This window comes from Lontra canadensis, unplaced genomic scaffold (genome assembly GCF_010015895.1).
Source record: "Lontra canadensis isolate GAN:19392208 unplaced genomic scaffold, GSC_riverotter_1.0 scaffold103, whole genome shotgun sequence".
Classification (NCBI taxonomy): domain Eukaryota; kingdom Metazoa; phylum Chordata; class Mammalia; order Carnivora; family Mustelidae; genus Lontra; species Lontra canadensis.
The window spans coordinates 2,001,074-2,028,787 of record NW_022631097.1 but is presented as its reverse complement, the minus strand read 5'-3'; the positions used below and the strand labels follow the sequence as shown (position 1 = coordinate 2,028,787).

Genomic DNA, 27,714 nt, shown 5'->3' with positions numbered 1-27,714 from the left:
TTCCCTGTTTTTACACACTCAGCTTCTGGCATGGTGCTTGAAGTTTAGTTAGCCTCAGTAAATACTTTTTGAATAGAAATTATTTAGGTATTTTGGTTTTCCCAACCCCCTCCCCCCAAACCCCTCTTATTAAATATGTCATTTAATCCATTTATTAGTGTATTTTGAGTTCTAACTTCAGATGCCCTTGGCTGTGTGCTACCAATGGTGTTTTCTCAGGTTTTTTTGTAAATTGACGGTGGCCTGGATAGGCTAATGGAATGGTGCAGGCTGGGTGAGAAACACCAGTATATTGAGTTAGGAATTTGTGACCTTCATGTTTCTTGCTAGCGTGACTCCCTAGAAAAACCTCTCAATTTTTTCCTGATGTTGACTTTGTTGTCCTGAAGAAACCCAGAATTGCTCACCTGCTGTTTCCTCTTACCATTGCTGTACTCTGCTACCACCTAACTATTTCTTTCAGCTCTTCTGATTCATTTGATCACACCTTGGAAGTGTGAGCTTTTTTAAAGTTTTTACTATTTATTAGTGACAATGAAAGAACATTAATAGACAATACAAAAAGACTCTTTTATTTTACTATTATTATTTCTTTACTGAAAGTTTACAAGCTATGTAAAACATTCTAATGCCTGCATTGGGTGCTAGAGGAGGACTTTTAGGGGGAATTTACTTCCTTTCTATATCCATGCTTTAAACACTGTAAGTCTTACATGGTACTGAATCACCTAAGTGTAGTTTCTGTTAAAGAGTTAGGGCTCTAGGTTCAGTTTCCACCTCTGTTTCCTCTGATCGTGAGCAGATTGATTACTCCATTCCTCAGTTTCCTCATCTGTAAAATGGGGATAATGATAGTTTGTACCTCATAAGGCTGTTATTGGGGTTAATGAGATTATATATGTACGTTCCCATCCATCTGTTTGAAAATAATGCTTTGCAGTGCTGAGTACTCAGTCTTGTGTTGCCTCTCCTTTTGGTATGTGCAAGGCTCTAGGAATTTAGAGATGAGTAAAATAAAGTTTCTGGTGTCAGAAAAGTCAGAGAAAAGGAAAGAGGGGTAAGCAAATACTTGGAGTACATTATGGTAAGTTGGGTAGCAGAGATACACCTGTAGTGTATCCTACAAGGTGAGAGAGACACATCATTTGTGTTCAGGCTGACTAGGTTGAGGTCAGAAAAAGCTGATGAAGGAGAGACTGAAGCAGAATTTGAAGGATGAGTTCTGATTTCTTTCTTTTTTTTTTAAATTTAATTTTATTTTTTTCAGTGTTCCAAGAGAGTTCTGATTTCTAAAGAGGAAGTTTATAGGTGGAGGTTCTATAGGTCATACTATGTAGGGACTTTGGAGGGAAAAATGCATATTTTTGGTTTAGGCTCCCCACCTGCTGAATCTTTAGGGGCTGGGAATCTGTTTTGTGTTTTGTTTTGTTTTGTTTTTAACAAAAAAGCTTTTCAGCACTCAGCGATGCATATAACTTGCTATTTGGAAACCACTGCCAAGTCATTTTCAAAAAGAATTAAAAGTTTTGGTTTTGGGAAACTAAAGTGAACACCATATTGCCATTTAATGAATCAGTTGATGATTTTATTGTTTGTATGATAATGTTCAACCAGGTGATTGAGATAAACCAATTTTTAGATTATACTTCACTACTTAGGAAATCTGATACTTTATAAATGAAATAGTTAAGTTATATTGAGACCTGTACTTTACTAGAGTGTCTAAAGGTCATTAGCCTTAGGAACTATTTTTGTTTGTAGAGTAACTGGCATGATTATTTGCAAAATTGTATATGTACTACTTTTCAAGGGTGATGAGATGAATGTTTAAATCAGAATTACCTGGGCAATTCATAGTTGTTGATTTGTATTCATAGCAGTATAACATGTTGCAGTGATGTTTAATAATATGCCTGTGTTTCTGGGGTATAGTCAGCAGATATTAATGAAAATATATCTTGCAAAAACACAAACTTGTTGAATTTAAAAAGACGGTGAGAATGAAGAATTTGCAAATGGAAGGACAAAAATATTTATATTTAGCATAGCTTTCACAGTATTTTATTAATAAAGCCTTTTTTCAAAAAACATATTAAGGAATTTAACACAATTCTTTAATGAAAATATTTTCATTTTTATTAGAGAGCTGTAGAGGGTGCTCTATCATTGGGAATAGTATCTGAACTGGTTTTAGCTAATTATAAGAATTCCCTTAGGCCAGACTATCAAAGTTGGTTAATTTCTCATAGATACACATTTCTGCTCACTATTTTAACTAAAATTATAGTGACTAATGTTGCTGTAGTTTATAATAATGATCTAACATACTTTGTTGCAAAATGTTTTTTATCTTCCAGATTATTTGAATATAGTTGAAATTTTGATCTCCCCATTTTGTATTGGTTACAGTAGCAAAGGTTTATTTTCCTACCATCTACCCTGACTTTCCCTGCCCAAATTGAGAATTCTGGTATTTAATTGGTAGACTTATTTAAGCAATCTCTTCTCTTCAGATGGGTCCCGATGAGTCAAAGATAACCACGCCATATAATGAGAATATATATATTTTAGGTTCAAAAGAATATTTATCTTTAGAGGAAAGAACAAAATGGAATTTTAGAACAAAATAGAATTTAAAAATCTAACAGACTGTACAAGTGGTTTTTGTTAAGCCAGAATTCTGGCTTTTTCTGATTTATTTATTATTCAGATAGGAGTTTTATAAATCCCAACTTCACTGTTCCCTAATTTTTCTGGTTTAATGGTGATTTTAGAAAACTTGAGGTAGAATTATCTGGTAATAACTTTTATTTTAAAGGATTGCTGTTAGAAAACAAATTTTTAGTAACTTAAGATTCATTTTCACCAGTGCTGAAGAATTTAGAGATTATTTGAACTTGATGAAGTGATATATTTTGGAATAAAAAGCAGTAAGTTAGCTATGTTTAAAAGATAAGGAAAATGTTAGGTAAGTATCTATCTTCTAAAATGTAGGCAACTTTAAAGGGTTCTCATCCAAACTTTGCCAGGAATTTCTTCCTTTTTCCTGAAACCATATTTTAAATATTTATTAAGAAGTTTTATACTATAGTTTCTTTAAAATAATAAGCAGGAATTTGTCCTTTCATTACCACCAACCCCCCCCAAGTGAAAATATTTTCTCTTTCTGTGGGTTAAAGGTTTGCTGCTGTTCAAGCTTTCTTATTAAACAAGTGTACTCTGTTTTTTTGTTTTGTTTTGCTTTTGTTTTTTTAACTCTCAAGGCACCACCTTCCATGGTTAATAATGAACAACGCCAGCATGCAGAGCACATATTCTTATCATTTAGGAAATCAAAATCACCATTTGCAGTTTGCAAGCATATTTTGGGTAAGTATTCATTTTAAAAATATTGTTGCAGAATCAGATCTCGTTTTTCTGTCTTGAATGTTTTTAAATTTTAAATTCCTTTTAAAGCAAGCAGGTTTGTATAGTTAAAATTTTCCATTAATAATGATTCTATTGAAGTGGCTTTAAAGATATCCCATAAAGCCAGACAGAGAAATTTGTTTTTCCTTTGAATTTTCTTCCCCTGAATATAGTATTCAGTAATTTATTATTCAATAATTTGTTCAGTAATTTATTATTGACCATAACACGAAGGCTGTTAATGGTGGGGGGAAAAGTCTAACAGTTTTTCAGTTGTTCAAGCGTGCTGTCACTTATCATAGGAAATGTACTATAATATAGCTTATCCTAGTGTTTTAAAATTATGATTGTTTTGGAGGTTTCAACAGTTTTTCTTTTAGTTTTTTTTTCTTCAGAAAAAATTTTTTTAACCATGTAGCTTATACTCAGCTTTCTTAGCAAATATTAGTCAGTTCTATGTAGGTTATCACTGTATATTTTTAAATGAAGCATTTTTACTCTTGTAAAAATGTTTTACGGGTACCTTTTATCTGACATATGTACAGAAATGATCTCTTTCCTTTAAAAATAATCACAAAAGTTAAAACTCTTGTCCAAAAATGGCATTTTCTAAAATATATACACACAGTTTTCTTCCTCTTACATGTTTTTCAAAAACAGTAAGAGATAATTTCATTGGTTATTGTTATTTTATAACTTAATTATTGTTGGCTCTTTTTCTTAATTGGAGCTATTTTTTGTAACCCATATTTGAGGCTCTGAGTTATCCTTGACTACAAAGTTGATTAGTTGTGTATTAAGACCTAAAATTTATGACCTTTTATTCTTGTGCTTTTAGAAAGACTCATCTGTTAGCCACCAGCACTCTGGTTTCTAGATTGAAATAGCCTATAATTAAAATTATGTTAATAATGCTTTACATAAAGGGCTTATAAATAAGTTGTCAGATTGGAGTAGAAAGAGTATTGCTGTAGGTATGGTGAGATCTGGATACCAGTGGTGCCTGCTGCATGGTATCAACTTAAGGAAGTCATTTAGCCCGTTTTTCATCTGTAAGAGGAGAATATTGGTACCGTTTTCCTTCATGGACTTGGTTGCCTTAAGCTGTTATGAGGCACAAATGTAATAACATTTAAAACCGCTTTGTAAACAGTCACATAAGTGACCCCATTTCCTGATTTCGGAGGCATTTAAAAAATATGATAACCTTAAAAAAGTGCTCTGTTCTCTTTTTGCAAGGAGCTAGCAGTGGTGGTGAAGGTGGCTTTGTCTCGTTCAGGAGTTAGATCTTACCATTAGAGGGACAGTTTTAATAACCACCTTTTAAATTCTAAATGAGGCAGTTTTTGTTTTTTTTTTTTTAATGGTCAATTTTTATACTTTGGGGTGAATTTGTTTCTGGCACTAAGAAAATTTGTTACCACATGCCCATGGAGAATATTTGATTTCATGTTAAATTATAAGAAGCAAAACTAAAATCACTATTAAGAATTTAAGGGAGGCTTCATCTTTACTGCCTTGAGCGTGTCCAGCATTTAGAAATTTGATTTAGAAAGCCATCGTATTAAACTAGTCACCTAAAATAATTTGAGTCTGGATTTTATGGCTTATGCCTTAACTACATTAATTAGGATTCCATCATTTTCATCTGACTTTCTATTGTAATTCAGTTGTCATTCTGTACTAGTTGGGAAATAGTTGATCTAAGTTTTAAGTATTTTATTAGAGTGTATTTGTTTATACAACTCTTTCCTTTTTAGAGTATGTATATTTTATGAAGTACTATTGCTTTGTTATGATTTGAGCTTGTTTTAGAATACTTTTGTTTTCCTGATAAAAATTTCTAAAGAATAGTATTGCTAGTTCTGGCTGTGGTTTTAAAATCAGTTTGGGTTTTGAGACATTAACTATTTTAAAAGGTTGAGTGCATGTATTATAAGCATAATCTAATCATTAATGTACTGCAAAGCCCTGTGTTACATTAATGTTTACATCTAAACTTCACAGAAAATCTTTCAACTCCTTACTCAGTTGCCACCAGCACAGAAGGGTTAATTCCTCTAAGAAGACTTCTCATACAAGTGGCAGTCAATCGCAATTCAGAATTTTCACATTCTTATTTAGGGATAATATGTCATTTTTATACAGTGGGTGATATTCTGATGAAGGGGAGACTTTCTCTTTGATGCTTCCCTTTTCTGGCCTCTTAAAATTCTTCCTTCCCACTTAAGTTTTATGTTGCTTGTTTCTCCCCATTTCTTTCTCTTCTACACTTTTATTTTTATTCTAGGTTTACTTTTCCACTCTTCTCTGTGTGTGTGTGTGTGCACACACGCATGTGCGTGTTCATGTTGCATGCCTGTGCATTTTATCAGAAGACTTTTAGACTTCAGAAGTCTGGCACTTAAGGTTTTGCTAGTTTGGTCTGGTCGAATGTGCGTTCACAAATCCTGCAAGTTCTGTTCTTGTTTTAAGAAATACCTCCAACCAGTCAGAGATTGGTTCAATGCTTCTGGGACTAACTTTGTAGCATTCTTCTATCCTTCCCTCAGAGAGAAATGGATTTCTTTAATTTCTTATCTCAGAAGTGGTTGAAACAAAACAAAGTGAAACCCGGGACTTATTGTTGATTGGTGTGCCTATGTATCATTAAGCAGACTCTGGAGCTTCTATTGCCTGTGCTTTAGACAGAAATCTGGCCAGAGGTAATTGTCTATAGTAGCTGAATATCTCAGACTTGACTATTATGGTTTTAGTATTCCTCTGAAAATATTTTTGATCAGAATGTAGTGCTCTGCCTCTCATTATTTACTTCAATTTATTTCACCTCTCATTATTTATTTTAACTTTTGTCTTCATGGTTCTGTGTAGTTTCAGATGGCTGACATGATAGAAATTAATTTTATTTACATAATTATTATTAAAGAAAGTTACTGTGGTGGGAAGTGAGAGCTTCCTGCCGAAGTGGCCCAAAATAATTTATTATCTAGACAGTGTCCTGGTCAGTGGAGAGTCATCCTAAAAGTATCAGAAATTCTAAGTAAATTGTGATTTCCTCATGAAGACTTTGCAATTTCAAGCATTTTTAGAGCAGAGAGCAAGAATAAGAGGTTGTTTGTCCAGGTGAAGTCCTAATCTTCTGCTGGTAGCTTCTAGAGTTCCATAGAGCTTCTGCACATTTATATTACATGTAAGTACAGTTTATGAAGGCTAATCATAAGTTTTACAAGAAGGTATAATTCATTAGGTTAGGAAAATTTCTCCTTTTAAATTTGGAATTCGGCTTTCTTTTTTTCAGATCCTCCATTCTTAGAGACAGCTTCTTATGGGAGTAGTAATTTAGCTATGCCTATTTAATATCAAACAGAGGTATCTAAGAGTTATCTTGGAAACTTTTGAATGTCATTCACCTTCTGCAGTTATTTCCTCCCCCAACCCTTGCAAAAAAGGAGGAGGAGGCAGGAGAAATGGATTGGGTATAAGCACAAACAGTTAGAAATAAGCATGTTTCATTGCTTATGAAAACAAGAAGGTACTTGTTTGGTCTTCTCTTCATTGGCATATGCCTTTAGGGGCGGGTTAGTATCGCTCAAGAAACATTTACCAGCCATGCTTATTGAATTTCTTCTCTTAATCTCTTGGTTCATCAACACTTTCTTTAGCTGTAAAATGCAGAAAATGAATTAGATAATCTTTGGAATTGTATTTCCAAAATTCTGTGAGTCCATAAGATTTTGCTTCTTTGTTAAAACTCATAGTTAAGGATTTCAGGTTTCTTGTCCTTAAAATTTTTACCATTGCAATAGAAAATGAAATTAGGCCATCAATCATCCTTCAATTTCAGGAAGAGGTTTATAGTAAGAGACTACTTAACTTACCTTTATGAAGCAGTACCATATTTCTCCTTAAGTGATCTAAATAGATAGAGCTAGTTTCTGTTTCAAATCCTCTTTGAATAAAACATGATTTGTTTGTTTTTTACTCCTGGAACTTTAAATATCTTTTTATAATAGGTTTACATTTTTGGAAGCTGTTGCTTTATTTATTGATAATTTTTTAAGGTTTCTAAATTTTTGTGAGTTCTGATTATCATCTCAATTAGAATTCATGTTAAGATAGCATGGAATAATCAAACTTAAAAAGAAGAAAGTCCAAATTGGTTCCTCTTATTAGTTTTTATAGGTTCAAAACTCACATGTAGTAGTCTAAATTGATAGGAATTTATGTAGGGTATACCTTTTCTCATGCATTTTTATAGCTTATTGTGTCAAGATCACTTACAAGATTTTTAAATGACGTAATCTTGAGTAGGAGAGAAAATGATGTGCCTGACTATATCTTCATGCTCTTCTAATAAATTCTTGAAGGTGCCATTCTATGCCTAGAGTTAATTTCTCATGGCTTTCAGATACTCATGTCTAGTGATCTTGGCAAATAACCTGCAATCTAATCATAGACTTTTCATGGATTTCACATGATGGTTATTTTTTAGGACTTCACAAAATTTTCTACTTTTTCTTGACTTCATTTTGACTGTTTCTCCCTTTTGATAATGCTGTTTGGAAACCCGATTGTAGTGGTATTGGTGAATGAAAGAAAAAATAGAAGATTAAAATATTTCTTACGGATGTTAATTTTCTATTTTTTCTTTCCCTCCTGATTCAGTTTTTAGTTCAGAAACTATAACTTGCTAGTTAAGGCTGGGTTTTTCTAAGTGTAGCTTTGGAATTTTACTCAGTTTGAACAATATTGCAATCAGAAAATTCACAAGAACTTCTCACCTTGTGTAAATGTGACTCATTTTTCTTTTCTTTTCTTTTCTTTTTTTTTTTTTTTTTTAACATTTTGAGAAAAGTAACCTGAACGTGATAGTGTTTGTTTCTGAACTTGCTATTGGAGATGGGCCATCCTGCTGAAAGCTCAATCACTTAACAAATATTTTAACAGCATGGCTCATCACAAATAGTGATGTTCAAAGACTAGTTTAAGATATTTTGCAGATACAAAGCTCTATTTTGCACAGGGTGAGAATCTCTTAGGAAATTTTCTGATTGCTTTATATTTTTATTTTTATTTTTTTTAAAGCTGTGTTATTTTTTAGTTCTTCATGCTTTGGAAGTAACAGTTGAAGAGAGGTGAGGAAAGTTTGTGAAAATTGTGATCGGTGATTAGCTGCCACCTGCCTGGGGTGTCTTCTGAGAGGAACTAACCTCTTTGTGGTGCTAGAGCAAGGTCACTGGATTAAAAAAAGAACAGGTAACCATCTTATTCCTTGTCTGAAAAGTTCTGTTTTTAAATTAATAAATGCAAAATGTTCAAAGGAAGATGAACGGCTGTTTAAAGAAAGTTTCTAATTTTCTCCTCAGAAACAAGTAAAGTGGACTATGTCCTCTTTCAAGCTGCCACAGCCATAATGGAAGCAGTTGTCCGAGAGTGGATTCTCTTGGAAAAAGGTAGCATCGAGTCACTGCGAACATTCCTTTTAACATATGTCTTACAAAGGCCTAAGTAAGTATGTGGTGGAGGTACTGCTAAAATACTTCTACTGTGCTTCTCTCTCTCTCTCTTTTTTTAATGATAGATGTTTATAGTTAAGCTCTGCTTGGAACTCATATTTTAAAACTCACATGGTTGTGAGTTGTTTTTGGTACTTAATGAAATACTACTTTTTCTTTACGCTTACAGTACTAGGTTTTGTTTCTTTGAAAAGATGATGCTGGATGTTAGGGATTTTTTTTTTTTTTAAGAATTTATTTATTCATTTGACAGAGAGACACAGCAAGAGAGGGAACACAAGCAGGGGAAGTGGGAGAGGGAGAAGCAGCAGGCTTCCTGCTGAGCAGGGATCCCGATGTGGGGCCCAATCCCAGGCTCATGACCTGAGCCGAAGACAGAACCTTAACGACTGAGCTACCCAGGTGCCCTGGGTGTTACGTTTTTTTAGGTGTTGGTTTAGTTCCAAAGATTTTGATTATAAATAAAAGTTGATCTTGGACTCAAATGAAAATACTTTGTACTTACTTGTTCTTTTGGTACTTGGTAAGTATTATAAGACATAGGTGAGTATCCTAAGACGGGTGAAGAGGGAACCATCTGTGTTATGTATATATGTACATAGAAATGCACGTTAATAAGGCTGTAGAAGAGAAAGCATCAAATTTCAATAGTTTCTTTTGGGAAAATGGATCAGTTTTAAGAAATGGGGTAAAAGTAAGTTTTCTTTTTGTGTCATACACATTCTGTCATTTGAATATTTTATAAGATTTGTACATTCATTGCCTATATGATTTTTTTAATATGATGAAAATTGTCAGTCACACTATTTGGGGGAGAAATTCATTTACCAGGGTGCCTGGGTGGGCTGTTAGGTTAAGCATCCGACTTGATTGCAGTTCAGGTTTTGATCTCAAGGTCATGAGTTCAAGGCCCGCATTGGGCTCCATGCTGGGCATGGAGCCTACTTAAAAAAAAAAAAGAAGAAGAAAAAAGAATTCATTTACTACTTACCTTTTTTTTTAAGTCCCCCAAACACCAAGTTGTCTTTTGAGAAGAGGCAGTGCACATTGTATGTATGCGATTTGCGTAATTGAACAATTGAATTCGAGGAAAGTGTTACGTAATCAGAAATGTTGGTAATTAGGAATTTCGATTAGTGGCATTAAACATACATAAAGCTTTAAAAGTAGAACATACATTTGTTCCTACTGATTATTTTCTAGCAGTCTCTGAATTCATAATATTTAATAATAATTACTGGCACAAATTTAGCACACAGTTAAATGCTGGTTGCTTTACATATGCAAGAATGCATGAGAGAAAAAAGGCAAGATTTACTTAGCTTATAAACATTACAGGTGTAATGGGTAATGTTTTCTATAGATGAGTGGATATAGATGTGTGTAAAGGGAGAGTTTGGCTTGTTTTTCCCAGTTTTAATAGCATAAGGAAAAATTGACCAGTTTTCAAACCTTTCTCTTCTTCTTCACACTGGTTTTCTTTATTTAAATTTTAATTTGTGTGATATGATGAGGCCATTTGGGTGTGATATGATATTGTCTTGCCCTGGGGCTGCTCATTGATCCCACCCTCCCCACTTGGGAACCACTGAAATCTGGAGAGTTTGTAAAACTTTAATGTGTAGTAGACTTAGAGAGAAAGAGAGAGAGAGAGTGTGTGTGTGTATACATGTGCTCACATGTGATCTCTTGTATTATCCAAGAATAGTCTCATTCTTATTTTTTTTTTAAAGGAATTTATTTATTTATTTATTAGAGAGGGTGAGAGAGAGAACAAGCACAGAGGGAGAGGGAGAAGCAGACTGCCCGCTGAAGCCCGCTGAGAGCTTGTTGGAGGGCCTGATCCCAGAACCCTGAGATCATGACCTGAGCTGAAGGCAGACACTCAACTGACTGAGCCACCCAGGCGGCCCCCAAATAATCTCATTCTTAAATAATTTTCATTAGTTCAGAAGCTATTTTGGAGCTGATTGTAGGGTTCTACGTTGAAATGGTTCACTTATATATTTTCTCCCAAACTGTTTAAAAACAAAACTCTTAGCAAAATTGTAAGAAGAGTACTGTAAACACACACATACTCTTCCTAGTGGGGATTCAGTTAACATTTTGTCACATTTGATTTCTCTTAATATATGTGCATTTCCCCCCCCAAACCACCTGAAAGTATGCCACAGAAATCGTGATACTTCATCTTTAAATATTTGAGCATCTCTCCTGAGAGCATAATCTCAATACTCTTGATATAATTTACATATCTGTATTAATCTAATGTAATTCTGATTCTACATTTTCATTTCCCCAGTTGTCTGAATTATGTTATTGATATCCTTTCTTCCTTTATGTTACTTGTTTGATCCAGAATTTAACCACAGATTATATGTATTTAGTTGTCATGTCTTTTCAGTCTCTTTTAATCTGGAATAATGCTACCCTTCTTTTGTTTCTCGTGACACAGCCATTTTTGTCTCGTAGATTTTCCTACAGTATGGACTCAAGTCAAATGAAAACCATTGGTATACTGCATAAGTAGAATACTATGAATATTGTGTTCATAATGTTACATACTTCTCATTTGGTGCACAGAGTTTTTTCTGTTTTTTTCCTCCTAATTGGGATAACATTTGCATAGAGTAAAATGGAAGATACACTTGACAGTATAGCAGAGTGGTTCAGAAAGGGACTGATTTCCACTTCTGCCACTCTCTGTGCACTGGCAGATTACCCTCTTTGTGCATTAGTTTTTTTAATTGTTGTTTAATTAACTATTAGAGTTAATACTTTTTTACTCAAAAGATAGTTGCGAGGATTAAATGTATGTATTTTTGTGAAGGTGGTTTATAGGAAGCCTTGCATATTGTAAGGATCAACAAATGTTAACCATTATTATTTATTTTCCTATTAACTTACAATTTTTGCCAATGGACTTCCTTAAAACTAGCTTTATGGGGGCTCCTGGATTGCTCAGATGTTGAGCATCCGACTTTTGGTTTTGACTCAACTCATGATCTCAGGGTTGAGGGATCAAGCCCTGCATCAAGGTCCCTGCTCAATAGGGAGTCCGCTTGGAGATTCTTTCCCTCTATCCCTCTGCAATTATGCACACACACATGCACCCCCCCCCCAAATAAATAAAATCAGCTTTATGTACATTTCCTAGGAGTAATCAGTGTATTTGAAATTATTGTGTTGCTCCAAAAGTACAGAAATTCACTTTGATCAATTCATATTCTTCCACATAGTAGGATCTCTGCATTTATTTGTTTAATGAATGCTTCAAGTCTGTATTTTGAAGGAATGCTTTTCACTTCAGTCTTGACAGGGAGACATGTTTGTTTGTAAATGCCCATCATGTGTTGGGGGAGCCCTCCTTAGTAATGGCCCACCATGTTCAGGGAATGTTTTTAGAGAAAGTGGCATCACAGTCTTGGCAGAGGACATCAACATTTAGAGGCCAGGAAGTGCATGTGCATTGTGCCAGGAACTGAAAGAAGCTCAGTATTTCTACAGTTTGGAGTGTGTGTGGGTGGGGGGAGATTTGAGAGGGCAGCAGATACCTGACCATGAAGGGCCCCAATCGGGACACTTTCCAGGGTTAAAGAAAACACTATTTGTAAGTAATGATGTGAGACAACAGGTAAATTGGGAGTGTCCAAAGAAAGCTGGGCAGGATCCCACTGCTTGTAAGCCATGTTAAGGAATTTGGAGTTTATCCCAAGGGCACATGGTTGTCGTATCCTGTGGCATCCTAGAGTCTGGATTACAAAGTTGAGAGTTAGTTTTCTGAACCTTACCTTTAAGAAGAGATTGCAAAAAGTTCTCTGTTTCCTTGTGGTCTAATAGACTTTGTAGAATGCCCCCACTTGGGATCAGTCAGTGCTTCTGCCATCACACTGAGGAGCACAGTTTAGATTTTAAAAAGTTTTTAAAAAATTTGTAAAAGTTTTAAAAAGTTTTAAAAAAATTTGTATGTGTCCATAATATATCATGAGCAGCTAGCATGTTGCCTTTTCATATTATAGGGAATGAATTTAAGATTATACTACTGGTTGGAGATGGATATAGATCAGAATTTCTTTTAATTGACAGAATCACAAGCTGGCTCTTAGTGAACTAACTCGCATCTATTGAACACTGCCTAAAGCAGCTAACACTTATCTAGCACTTAGTATGCACTGGACATAGTTTTAAGAACATTTAATCCTAGTGACAACCCTGTTCTGTTTATCCCCTTTGAACAGATGAGAAAGCTTGAGGCTCTGAAGCTGTCTTGCTCAGGGTCACATAGCCCGTAAAATAATGAGTGCAAATTCAAATCCAGACCTTACGGCTTTGGACACCGTGCATAACCAGTAGGCTATACTACCCTCATATATAAGCAGTGCTATTAGTAGCTTCAGACATAGTGAGAAATTTGGGAGTATTTTTATAGTAGATTCACGTAAAGATTTTTCACAATGATTTTTATGTTTTACAGCCTCCAAAAGTATGTTCGGGAACAGATTCTATTAGCAGTAGCAGTAATTGTAAAACGAGGATCCTTAGATAAATCAATTGACTGCAAAAGCATTTTTCATGAAGTCAGTCAGTTGATAAGTAGTGGCAATCCCACTGTGGTAAGTACGCTATCTGTATTTATAAATATTTAAAATTTTTATTTTGTATGGCACAACAGTAATGAAATCTGCATTAAAGAACAAGTGCACAGTCTAAAAATCAAGCGGTTTTCATTTGTTCATATTTTCTTTTAGTCCTTTATGTTTACATACTATCGATAGAGTACTTTGCTTTTTCCTTTGACTCTGTTTTTCCGTGTTGGCATTGTTCATAGTCATCATTTTAATGGTATAAAATACTATAAGCCATTACACTGTAATATTCTTAAACGTTTCTTCTCTGTTGAGCGTTTTTCCTCATTTAATAAACTGTTGACAACTACTAATAATAATAGAAATGTTTGAATAAAATATAAAACAATATGTAATGTAACAAAAATTATTTAAATGTTGCTGTACTAATGAATCAAGGTATGCTTTGACCACCAGGTGTTAATTGAACACATTTGAGAACCCTTTTTCTTGACTGAATTACTCTGGGGAACGTGTTTTTTTTTCCCCCTTTCAGTATTTCGTCTGCCTTTTGAGAACTAGTCATGCCTAGAGAGTGACTGGTGGTAGCCTCCTGTCAGAGGCAGGAGGAGTTGGAGTTGGTGTTAGTGATCAGCTGTGATCTGTGGTTAGAACTTTTTTTGACTGTTACCAGCTGAAGGATATTGTGGAGTTGGGTTTGGTAATATCTGGCTCTTCTGATTTTCATGTGTAAATCTTGAAATGTTTTGGGTGGTTTTTCATTTTACCAATATCTTTAATCATTTGGAAGATACCTATGTGAGGCTATACACCTTAGAACTTCTTATGAATTACTTTATATCTTCTGTGGCCCCTCAGGGAACGGTACAATTTTAATAATGTATTTGATGTATGAGGTTAGGGTATAGGTACATTTTTGGAGGCCTCTTACATTGTCACTTACTTTCCATAGTATCTTGGATCTCCTGCCCCTCACACCTCTTACCATAAACAGATGCGCACTCTTCTCTTTGCTCTAGTCATCTGTCCCCCACTCTGGCTTGGATCGCCAGCCTGATAACCAGGGTCTCAACTGAAGGACTGCAAAAGGAAGTTGTCAGGACTTTGGAACTTCCTCTACATGCCCAAAGTATATTTTGTTTTTCCTTTGGAATACACCAGTGGTTGTATGTCTGTTCCTTTTCCTTATCAACTTTATTGAGGAATAATTTACTTAATGTTACCTTATCCATTTAAAATGTACACTTACAGGGGCACCCGGGTGGCTCAGTGGGTTAAAGCCTCTGCTTTCAGCTCAAGTCATGATCCCAGGGTCCTGGGATCGAGCCCCGCCTGGGCTCTCTGCTCAGCAGGGAGCCTGCTTCCTCCTCTCTCTCTATCTGCCTGCCTTTCTGCCTGCTTGTGATCTCTGCCTGTCAAATAAATAAAATCTTTAAAAAAAAATAAATAAAATGTACACTTCCATACTTGTGACAGTTGTGTATGAACTACCATCACAGAACAGATACAGAACAATTTTGGTTGTGTAGGTATCATGTTCTTTGCCATTTTTGCCACAGATTTCTTAAAGTACTGCTCTCCAGTAGAACTTTCTGTGTTGATGCAAATGTTCTGGGTCTCTACTCCAATATTTAGCCACTATACCAGACACATGTGGCTTTTGAGCATTTGAATTGTGGCTGGTGTGACTGAGGAACTGAATTTTTATTTTTTATTAATTGAAATTCAAATAGTTAAACAGAGCTTGTGGCAACCATATTGGACAATGTAGTTCTAGAGACTTAGATAATCCAAAGGTCTAGTTTTATGTTTTTTTTTTCCCCACTTAATCTTAGTATAGGAAAGTTTTAATTGCTTACATAAAACTGACAACTTCAGAAATGTGCATGTGTGAATCATTACATTTTAGGAGTCATTTTGGCTTTGTTTTATGTAGTGCAAAGCTCTCTTGAAAATAGTCCTCAAGATTCTGTTTAAATTTTTTAGATAAAAATGATTGGGAAGCTACTTTTTAACTGTGTTAATCTTTATACTTTCAGAATCTTCTGTTGGTAGACATGGTCTCCATTTTTGATGATGAGCTTTGCTCCTGTTAAGCTGATGCCTCAGGGTTGCCTACATTAGTTGTGTAATGGTAATCTTGTTATTTGCATGGATTTTTGTTCACATTTGTTGCCTAACTAATGGCCATGTGTGCAATCCAGTGGTGGCGGTCATTGATAGCTGATGGGAAAGCAACTAGCCATAAGTGGTAGGGAAGGGGTATGTTCACTCCAGTGTTTATAGCAGCATTATCGACAATAGCCAGACTATGGAAAGAGTCCAAATGTCCATCAACTGACGAATGGATTAAGATGGGTGTGTGTGTGTGTGTGTGTGTGTGTGTGTACACAATGGTATATTATTACTCAGCCATCAAAAAGAATGAAATCTTGTCGTTTGCAGTGACATAGATGGAGCTAGAGTGTAATTATGCTAAGCAAAAAAGTCAGAGAAAGATTTCACTCATATTTCACTCATATGTGGAATTTAGGAAACAAAACATGAATATTTGGGAAGGGGGAAAAAGAGAGAGGGAAGCAAACCATAAGAGACTCCCCATAAGAGACTCTTAACAATAGAGAATAAATACAGTTGATGGAGGGAGGTGGGTGGGGGGTGGGCTAAATGGGTGATGGGTATTAAGGAGGGCAGTTGTTATGATGAGCACTGGGTGTTAATGTAAGTGATGAATCACTGAATTCTCCCAAAACCAATATTATTCCACTATATGTTAACTAACTAGAATTTAAATAAAAATTTGGAAGGGAAAATAAAGTAGTAGGGAAAAGGTTTGGAACTAAAGTTACTGCTTAGAAATGTTATCCTAGACCCTGCTGCTCTGAATCAAGTTACTCTTTATATTTTTAGATTCTACTTGAGGATGTATTGTTTCATTTGCTAATCTGCAGTAAAGGAGCCCAGCTCATTGTGATTGACCAGGATTTAACCTTCAGGAAATTAACTAGTAATTCTGGGATCTATATGTTTATGACTAATGCTTTTTCCCTTGTTGATTTGGTGATCATGTTAGCTAGGATTTCAGTGTTAAGGTAGAATTTCTGTATCCTGTCCTCATCCCCCACGAGTAGCTTCTTGGCTCCGGATACTGAAGGCACAGGAATTGCGTTTTCTTTCTTTCCCCTTGGGTAATTTAACCCACCACAAAAAGTAGTCCCAATGCAACCTGGCATTTGGATCTTTTTGAGCCACTGAAATAACTGATGTTCTAAGAATGATTGGAACAGATGTAACTGTTGAGTTAGAGAAGATTTTGCTCTGTTCACAGTGTTTGCACTCTGAGCATAGTGGGTAAATTTAATATCCTCATGAAATATTCCAAAACAAAGTTTGTTTTTTTTTAAGTTGAATTTCTACTAACAAGATTAAGAACTTATAGTAGTAGGGAGTGAGTAGTGGGAGGTAGAATTTAGTTTCAGGATTGCTGGATGAATTTACTTCAGTGACCACACTAGAACATTAAACTAGAAAAGTAGCCCTACAATTACATGACAAGTTAAATGCCCGCCATGCCACCATGTGGCCATCCCGATTTGTCCTTGCCTGGTAGTTTAAAACTAGCTCATTTGGCAGGTCTATAAAAATGAGGTTAAGACCATTACAACATTTTAATATATTTTCTTCTCTTTATTTTCTTCTGAGACTAAGAATTTGTGGGAATGCTGTAAGAATTTACTTAACATTTTCTTAATCTCAGAGACAGAATTATCAGTGGGAGTGAGGGTAAAGTAGAATGTTAAAATCAGAACACTGAAACTTTCTTCATGAGAGTAATTTTAAGAGCTATTTGAAAAGAAGAGCTAACTGACTGATCGTTTTCTATAGATAAAAAAAGAGTTGATCTCATGAATTATTTAGTTTACTAACTTTCCCATCATACCTCTTCTAGAATAATGTTCCCATCAACCTTAACTGGTCAGAAACTGAATGTAGTCTGGCTTTCCCACGTCCCTTTTATATTTTGTGGTGGTCCATCCCCTTTACTAAAGTACATGTTCAAATAAGTTTTGGGGCAATATAGTATAATAGAACACTGATTCTGATTTTGGATTCACATTTAGGCTCAAATCACAGCTCTTCCATTTACTGTCTTACCAAGTTGTACAAATTATTTACCATCTCTAGGCCTTGATTTACTAATAGTGTGTGTAAAATAAATGTGATAATGTCCATTTCTGGGACTCCCCAGGCAAGGAAAGACGATGTTAAGTAAATTAGTAAGTAAGCATTCAACAAATGTATGTTTTATCTTCCTAGTGATCTAACACCTTTGCTTATAGAACTTTGGGACATATGTTCTAATAGCTTATCTCTTTTAATGGAAGTAATTTTTTTTTTTTTTTAAGATTTTATTTATTTATCTGACAGACAGAGATCACAGGTAGGCAGAGAGGCAAGCAGATAGAGAGGAGGAAGCAGGCTCCCTGCTGAGCAGAGAGCCCGATGCAGGGCTCGATCCCAGGACTCTGGGATCATGACTTGAGCCGAAGGCAGAGGCTTTAACCCACTGAGCCACCCAGGCACCCCGGAAATAATATTTTTTAAGTGTTGAAATTAGAAGAAAATATTTGTCCTTTTATTCATGAGTGGAAACGAATTGTATATTTTTAAAAATTATATATTTTAAAAAAAATCCAACGTAATAACTTTCCTTTAAATGCTTTTAGGAGGTTTCTTACAGTGTTCGTTCTTTACAGATAGTAGTAAAGTATTTCCTAAGGAGATTATATTTTTTAAATACAGTCCACTTTCCAGGTGTCATGATGTATTCTCAGAGTAATTGTGTTGGTACAATTATTAAATAATATGTTGTTTCCTGCATGTCTTTGTGGACAGGCTGTTTTCCTTCTGTGGTTATAAAGGTTGTCGTGGTTACTTCATCTTGGTTTGTAATTGTATCAGACTCACTCTACTAATTTGAAAGGGATAGGCCTGGAGACTTCAGTTCCTAAGGAAATTAGCTAAATTTTTTTAATTTTAAATTAAAATTTAAAGCTAAATATTAAAATTTATAATTAATTTATAAAATATATAATTTTATAAATTATAAAATTTATAATTAAAATATAAAGCTAAATATTAAAATTTAAGCTAAATATTTCATCTATTTAATGTTTATTTCCTTTGAAAGTAGTAAGCATATGTTAAATCACTTTTAAAACTGTTTAATTTAGCATTTAAGCCTCCTGTCTTCCTCTTTGCCATGCTAGAGAGAAGTGGGTGAGAAATTCACTTATCTACAGCAGTGCTGCCCCTGGATATGATAGCCAACCTAATCTCTCTTATCACAAGTCTCATTGATGTTTACTTAGAAGAGCAGCTGGAAGTCTGCTTTATGTATGGCAACCTTTCATAAAGTTTATTCTTGGTAATAAATCTCCTGGGGTAAGAGCCAGGCTATTATAAGAGACAATCCTCTCTCTGAACAAGAGTATTTTATTTTGTCAGCTGGAGTTAGTATTTGAATATCTTGTGCTTATGACAGTAAGCTGGTGAGTAAGGCAAGCTGTCTCTGAAGGGTATTTTTACACCATCATGAAATTATTGGCTTTCACTGGAAATGAGAATGCTGCTGTAGGATTGTGATGTGAAGACAACAGTTACTTAAGTTGTTAGTGAACTTAACTTGTGAATTTTTAGTAGTTCAGTGAAAGAAAACATATTAAAACTCATTTATAATGTTAAGACCTCATTGAATTTCTTCTATTGTACATATTTAAATTTTCTTTTTGAAATTTATTAACTGCTAAAAAATGGTGAACACATCATGTATTTTCCACTTGCCTTTTGTTAATATGGTATTAGGTGTAGATGCAAATGTTGATTCATCAGTTCAGCTAAGATTTACTGAGCATCTGCTATTTTGCTTTAATGCTTTAGTTATAGCTTTCTTTTTTTAACTGTTATCTTGTAGTTTTAATTTGATAGAATGTACTTAATAATCAAGAGATGGAACAAAAAAAGCCAAAATAGGTATTTTTATGATAATGATAAAAATACTGTTGTTGTTTTACCTTATCAAATCATAAGCTGCTGGCGCCTGGGTGGCTCAGTGGGTTAAGCCGCTGCCTTCGGCTCAGGTCATGATCTCAGGGTCGTGGGATCGAGTCCCGCATCGGGCTCTTTGCTCAGTAGGGAGCCTGCTTCCCTTCCTCTCTGTCTGCCTCTCTGCCTACTTGTGATCTCTCTCTGTCAAATAAATAAATAAAATCTTAAAAAAAAAGATTTTTTTAAAAGATTTTTTTTAAATCAGATTTTCTGATTTCTTTGTCTTAAAAAAAAAGATCTTTTTTTAAAAGATTTTTTTAAAATCAGATTTTCTGATTTCTTTGTCAAAACAGGAAGATCCTTGTACTAGACTCCCTAAAGAGTCCCATAGAGTATTTTAATTTAGAGTTTATTTTAGTCATAGTTTTTAAAAATTTTATTATTTGGTTTCTAACTTGCTGAAAACAAAAATGATCAATTTAAGACTACGTGTTAGTGCTAGTCAAATTGCCAGCAGCAATGAGCGATAAGACACCAACAAAGGATGGTGGAGAAAAACTGGGGCAAACATAAATCAAAAAGCATTGAGTCTGGTGTCACTTGGTCAAAGGATGTAAAGCATCATATGTTTTAGTAGATTCCAAGTATTCTCTTTATTACTACATCTTATAATAATTGCCTTAGAAATAATTCATTTGAAAACATTTATGAGAAGGAAGTCGCATTAAAAATGTTGGCTGCATAAGATACTAACTTAATTCTCTATGATCTTGGATAAATGAGACATTACTGTGTTAACATCATGCTGCTAATATTTGTACAAGTGATATTTTATACTGGTCTAAATCACTGCTAATTTTAGTTTGACAGTCTTATAGTATACTAATCAGTTCACTTTGATCTGTTTTCATTGAAATTCGCCACTTTAAATTATTTACAACAGCTTTTGTTTCTGACCCTCTTAAATATCAGAGTCCCTGTCTCTGGTACAGAAATAATATCTAGCCCTGACTGTGACAAAGGGCGGAGAGGCAGCACTTGAAAGTACTGGTCATTAGAGTGAGGTTAAGAGGTAATACCCCTGGGATGACCATTGAGACCTGAAAGTCTGAAACAGGCAGACAGGAATCTTCTATATGTGTAAGAAAAGCAAAAACTCGTGATCTCTCAGAGGCAGATTTTATGCTTTTCCCCTGCTTTCCTCTTTCTTTGTCCTGAGAAGGAGTTGTCCTCTTTTTCCCATAGGATATCACATTTGGCTTGCTTCCCTAGTTATCTTCATAACAGTGCACTGCAGCTGCTGTGAAGGTCACTTGATTTCAAGGAGATTAAATTGATAATCAAATACCAAAAATGAGCTATCATGTTAGGAAATGAGTCCTGGACACAATGTGATATGTGAGCTGTGAATAGGGAAAAATAATTGTTTTGATAATGTATAGAAGTGCTTTTCCTTCTTGCACTACAATCAGTGCTTAATTATTCATTGTTCTTGAGGAATTTTTATTAATCTGGCATCTTTGAACCCTAGTGGTGTGGAATATTTCATGTTTATAATGTTAATCTCAAATCCTTACAGGGCTTCCAAATTAAGGAGCAATTAAACTGATATCTTTTAATGATGAGACTATCTTACTGAATTTTAGTTCTTTGAAAACTGGTAATTTTAGGTAGGTTAACACCAGAATATTTGGTTTCTGATAATACTTGTAACCATGCTGCATAATACATTTTTATGTATTTCTTACATCTTTTATTAGTAATTTGAAAAGAACTTACTTTAAAATATTTTGTCTTTTTATTTCATAAGTATAAAGTGGAAACAGAATACAAAACAATACATACTGGTGATAGTAATTATATATAAATGATGTATGCCTATGAATGAAAAAATTAGAAAACTGAACAGATGTTCAGAGTAGTAACCTCTCTATGGTAGGATTGTGAGCAGTTTTTCTTTGTGCTTTTCTGTACTTTCTAGTTTTTCTAAGATTAAGATATAGTATTTTTATAGGAAGAAGTTAAAAACAATATTATGTTAAGAGAATTGTGTCTATAAGAAGACTCTGTTTTGTTTTTAATTATCATTTGTTAAGAATGTAATTTTCTGGGGCAACTGGGTGGCTCAATGTCTGCCTTTGGCTCTGGTCATGATCCTAGGGTCCTGGGATTAAGCCCAGTGCCCTGTGTTGGGCTCCCTGCTCAGCAGGGAGTCTGCTTCTGCCTCTCCCTCTGCTCCCCTTCCCCACCCCGCTTGTGCTCTCTTTTCGTGCTCGCTCTCTCTCTCTCTCCAAAAAAAACAAAACAAAACAAAACAAAAACCTTAAAAAAAAAAGAAAGAATGCACTTTCCTTTATGGGTGAAATTTACTTCAGTAACATGAAAGTTTGCTCTTTTGGAGAGATAATCGTTATTGCTGCTTATGAAGCCATCCTATCCCCCTGTGGCTTCTTGTTTATCTGGTGATGTTTGTAGTTAAAGGAGACTTTTATTTTTAAAAAATTCTCTTTGGGGTGCCTGGGTGGCTCAGTTGGTTAAGCATCTGACTCTTGATCTCAGCTCAGGTCTTGGCCTCAGGGTCATGGGTTCAGGCTCCTAGTTGGGCTCCATGCTGAGCGTGGCACCTACTTTAAAAAATGATAAAAATTCCTTCCTTTTTCCAGGTAACATTAGCTTCATAAAGTCTTCAGCTTTCATTGTTTTACCTTTCTTCTTCACTCATTTTTTCATATCTTGACTTCAGACACATGCATGTACTCTTAAGAAATGTTTATTTCACATAAAAATAAAGCTTCATTGTGAGTACAGGTTGTTTCATTAATTAGAGTTGAGTTACTGAGAATTTGAATGTGGAAATCATTTTAAAAATAAGCCATTTTGTGGTGAATAGAGGTTGACATTAATAGTTTGGGAATTTATAAATTACTTGTGTATACTTTTATAGATAATAATTTAAGAATGATAAATTTGTGTTTAATGAGAGCTTCTGGGTTCATAATGTTCTATTCACTGAAGTCTTATTTAGAAAGGATGAGAGAAAAACCAAGGTTAAAAGACATAAAATACAGGATGCTATAAAATGTTTACAGAATCAGAGGATCTTGTTGTCTTAGATTTCTGTGTGCTAACTTTTTGCTTTGAATTTTATTAATTTGAACTTAATACCTACTTTCTCTACTAAAGCCTAGGTATATTAAAAACTATGTTGATAGTTGGTCCCAGTGTTATTTAAATGTATCTGTGAGGTTTTGGTTCCTTGCATTTTAATTATTTAACCATTTTAAAAGAAACCTATTTTTTAAAATACGATTTTCTTAACTGGAAAAAAAAATGACGGGATTGTACTAGTGAGTTTCCAAGAGTTTGTTAATATGTAAAATGAATTGAGTATGTAACAGACTGCTTTTTCTATGAGAGGTTTTTAGTGCTTCGTTTTTCAGACCAGGTTTCTTTCTCCATGTGCCTGGGGCAGTTAAGCTTACACAATTCTCTTGATGATTTGAGGACATTTTTATATTAAATGTATTTTAAAGTAAAATTAAAAAGAGTGAGTGTGCACGTGTGTGTTTGTGTGTGTGTGTATGTGTGTTTAAACCAGGCATATTAAGAGTACTTTTACCATTGTTGAAGGCAGCTTGGTCTGTACCCCCAGATTCCTGAAGGAATTTGCATGTGTTCTTTATTGTTAGGGCTTCCTGGTGTGGCAAAGTCTAAGAAACTGCTTGAATGGATGGGCTGGTGGTGCCATCCATAAATAGTAGTTATACAGTCATGCTTATTTTAATTGAGATTGAGACAAATATGAATTTAATTCTTTTTTACAGTTTTTAGAAGAAAGTTTCAGACATCTGCAAAATTAGACATGTAGTATATTGGTCATCCGTGTAACCACCATTGAGCTTCAGCAAATATCACCTCATGCCATTCTTTAGGAATTTAATTTTATGTATATTTGCTCAGATTTGCCAAGATAAGCATCTGTAAGGTCAAGGTACTGACATCAGAAGCATTTGTGAACAAAGATGTTGCAGTTGGTGGGTGGGTATGACTGTGTTCAGCTGTTGTATAAGCTTGCATAAATAGTATCATCTTGACTTTAATCTTTCGGTTGTTCAGAGGTAGTGTGCATATTTCTGCTTAACCCCTGGAAACTTGCCAAAATAATTTGTATCCTCTCCATCCTTGTTACCTTGACCCTAAATAGTTTATGAGTAAAAACAGTAAGTTGATGTTAGGAGCCCGTTGGACTAGAAGAGATTACGCTGAGTGAAATAAATCAAGTAGAGAGTCAATTATCATATGGTTTCACTTACTTGTGGAGCATAAGGAATACATTGGAAGATGGAGAGGAGAAGTGAGTGGGGGGAAATTGGAGGGGGAGACAAATCAAGAGAGACTGGACTCTGAGAAACAAACTGAGGGTTTTGGAGGGGAGGGAGGGTGGGGGTGGGGTGAGCCTGGTGGTGGGTATTATGGAGAGCATGTATTGCACAGAGCACTGGGTGTCTTGCATAAACAATGAATTTTGGAATGCTGTAAAAAATAAAAAAAAAATCACTAGAAACTTGTTTAGCGTACAAAGGAATAAAACTCTTACCAAAGAACTCTAATGTTTAAGTGCAAGTCACAAAAAGAGTTTTTAGAATTTGACGATGTTGTTCTACTCTAGGGGATAAATACTTTGAGAAACTTCTGAGAGACCAAAAGTTCTCAGAAGCTAGCCCTTCCAGCACCCTGGTCCACCATTGTTTCCTCCAACCAAATATTACACTTCTTGTGATGGCCTAAATTTGTGCAAAAACAAAACAAAAAAGGGAACATCTTCATTTTCAATTTAAAAAACTTCTGAGAATTACCTCATTAATGTTTTGGATGCTGTAAAATCTGTTTTGCTTTACAAATATGAGAACATAGACCTGAATTCAGATCTCAGCTGGCCTTAATTACTTATCCTCTCCAAATCTCACTTGTTCAAATGTAAAATGGGGATATGGATTGTTGTGTGAAGTAAATGAAATAATACATTTAACTTTGGTTATCTTGAGGTGTAATTTGCTCTCCATGATTGAATAGATGTATGTCCTGAGTTAAGTCGTGGATGGATTTGTATAGCTGAAATTGGGGAAGTACTATTTATAATTACTAGGGTACTTACAAAGGAGAGCTAATTTTTACTTTGTCATAACTAGTTTTCTGACTAGTAGGTGTAAGATTGAAAGATATAATAGAAGATCTAGAGATATAATGGAAGATCTAAAGATAGAAAATGTTCTCTGAACAAATATGTATTGGAACAAAGCATTGGAAAAAAAACATGCCTTACGGTTGTTTCTTACCAAATAATTACAGCAAACTCTGGCGTGTTCTATTCTAACTGCACTATTGAGTGAATTCTCAAGTTCAAGTAAAACTAGCAACATTGGACTCAGTATGGAATTCCATGGTAACTGCAAAAGAGTTTTTCAGGTACTGGTATTTTTATGTTTTATTAGATTGTTAACATTTTACCATCTGTTCCTAATGGAGTGAGAACATTTATTTTATCTAATTGAATGGTGGCCTGTACTTGAAGATTTGTGTTGTGATTTCATAGCATTTAGTAAAGGATAAAGATAAGATAGGATAAAGATAAGATAGGATAAAGATTTGGCAAACATAGTTGACAATTTTAGATTTCTTGTTTAATTCTAGTCTTTAAACAAAAAGGAAATACCACTCCAAAGATCCTTAGATTATTTATTTTGTTCTTATTGAATTTAGATGTAACTAATTCAATTGGTAGGACTTTGCTGGCCTTAAAATAGGCCTGGCAGAATGCCAATGAGGGCCATGTATTTAAAATGTTATTGCAGATGGTGTGGGCTCTTTGTCTCATATGTATTGTTTGGCTCTGAAGTAAAGTTATGTGAAGGCATTGGCTTAAATCCGAGGGCTCTGCACTAAAGCAACTGACCCATCCAGCTCTCTAGTAGTTGTCAAAGACTGAGCTTCTTTATGGAGTAGCATTTATATTATAGTAGATGCATTCATACGGGTGTTACTTGAAAGCATACTTGTGATATAAATTATGAGCAGGCCTAAAAATGGAAAATGTTCTTAAAAAGGTAGTGTTTTTCCTTGAAAATGTTAAGGTTTTTGTTTATTTCATTTTATGGTTCTTAAATGGTATACATATTGAATAAGCTTTTGATTGAAAAATACATGTGATTTATTTATTATAGGAAGAAGACCTTCGTCAGATCTTCATGTTAACGGTTGAAGTTCTTCAGGAGTTCAGCAGGCGGGAAAACCTCAATGCTCAGATGTCTTCGGTATTTCAGCGTTACCTTGCACTTGCCAATCAAGTCTTGAGCTGGAACTTTCTTCCTCCAAATTATATCCTTTTAACAACTGAAGAATTTATTTGTGGTAATTTTCATAGATGACTTAATTTTGGCTAAAAGCACTTTATCTCTGCAGGTTTATAAAGCATGTTGTTGAATAAAATGAGCTTTTTTAGAAATGGAATTAATTTTTTTTTCATTTTCCAATACACAATGCAGTGGACTACTTAGAGGTTTTAAAATTTCATTTATAACTTTGTAGAAGAGAGTCAAATAAATGGAAGCATTTAGTGGATAAGGGTGTTATTGCTAACTAAGGAATAGCAGTGTTCCTTAGTAAGGAAAAGGAAGGTGGGAAGCAAATTTTTGTCAAGAAACTGAATCATTTCCTCCATCTAACATGTGATTACATTGGATTTTTTTGGCTGACTTTCCTTAAGACTAAATTGGCATTCTCTAATTTGATCTTTATGGATGCAGATGTAAATATTAAGGTAGTGGTATGTTTATTCTGTGAGGACCTTTTTTAATGTAAAAATATTAAACTTTTATTTCTAGATAGTTATGAATAATACAAAATAAGTTTAAATGGGTTATGTTGTAGGTACCTGTGTGCTTTTTAAAAAATCAGTTATTGAAGTTGAAAAATTTGTCTTTCTGAGTTTAAGGTTTATGATTTGCTTTCTAGAACATTTGCTGCCCACTGACAGATTGAAAGCAGTAATAGCTGGTGTCTCTTCATCTTTATCGTAATTGAATCAAACAAATCTAGGTTCAGTTCTTAGTTGATGTTAAGCAAATTACTTAACATCACTGAGACTTGGTTTTTCCAGATATTAAGTGGGGATATGGATTGCTGAGTGAATTGAATGTAGCAAAAAACTTAAAACACTCAGGAGTTAGCTACTATTTATTGAGCTTTTAATAGTTTACTTAAATGAAGAAGCTCATCAGCTGTCTGTTTATGCTCCTTTTTCTTGACCTAATATATAAGAAATTTAATTTAACTTCTACATGTCTTTAATCAGTCTTTTCTTGGGGGCATGAGTATGGAGGGTTAGGGAATCTATTAAGGAGAAAAAGACAGATGACAGGCATATAGGAAATATATATTCGGCCATACCAGAAATTTAGGATGAGACTCATCTTTATTCCAACAGAGCCAACAGTTGCTACATTCATATACTAGAAATTACCTACTGTTTTTGGCTGGTAAAATTGTGGGATTTTAAAGGTGCTGAATATAACATTATCTTCTATTTTCAAGTTAATACACTTCTGTAGAAAACTAACTGAAATGCTGTATAGGGTATTGAGTCTCTGACTCAGACCTTGAGTTCTCCAGTTTTCTTTCCTCAAGGCAGACACGGTGAACTACTGCTCTGTGGGGCAGAGCGTACAGGGATGTTAATCACTTTCTGCTTTTATCCGTGTTATCATCTTTCTACTCATTATTAATTTTATATCTTCAGTATATTCTTTTTGGTTGTTAAAAGGCACATATTTTCTTAGGTTTGCTTTTTAAAAAAATTTCCCCTATGAGTGTTGCAATATAATTTTTGCTCCAGTTTTTGTTAGCAAAAAGAAAGATGTTGAAAAACTTTGAGACAGATTTAAAAAGTAGCAGGCCATATGGAGCTATCAAAACATTAATTATATATGTAGGGAAAATCAACAAAAGTTACACTGCATATATTGGAGCCAATTTTAAAATCTCTGTTTTAGGGGGAAAAGTAGTTGGCTGAAGAGTGACTGTTTTGTAAAGGGAAACAGTGCTGTGGGAGTTTGGAAACAAAGTTTCTCTAAAGATACACACATAAAATATTTTCATAA

At 34.5% G+C, this 27,714-nt stretch overlaps 1 protein-coding gene across 4 annotated transcripts in view; it reads left to right on the top strand.

The window, feature by feature from the left end:
- The window catches only part of XPO4 (exportin 4), a 132,175-nt gene that overhangs the window by 24,980 nt on the left and 79,481 nt on the right, over window positions 1-27,714 (top strand). For 2 of the 4 annotated variants that reach the window (XM_032838264.1, XM_032838267.1), the window contains 5 exons: window positions 3,264-3,369; window positions 8,775-8,916; window positions 13,399-13,537; window positions 24,908-25,024; window positions 25,780-25,933. In XM_032838264.1, the coding sequence (XP_032694155.1) occupies window positions 3,264-3,369; window positions 8,775-8,916; window positions 13,399-13,537; window positions 24,908-25,024; window positions 25,780-25,933 (658 nt within the window). Of the gene's footprint in view, window positions 1-3,262; window positions 3,370-8,493; window positions 8,665-8,774; window positions 8,917-13,398; window positions 13,538-24,907; window positions 25,025-25,779; window positions 25,934-27,714 lie in introns of those variants that run through there. The other 2 variants (XM_032838265.1, XM_032838266.1) reach the window with 2 other exon arrangements.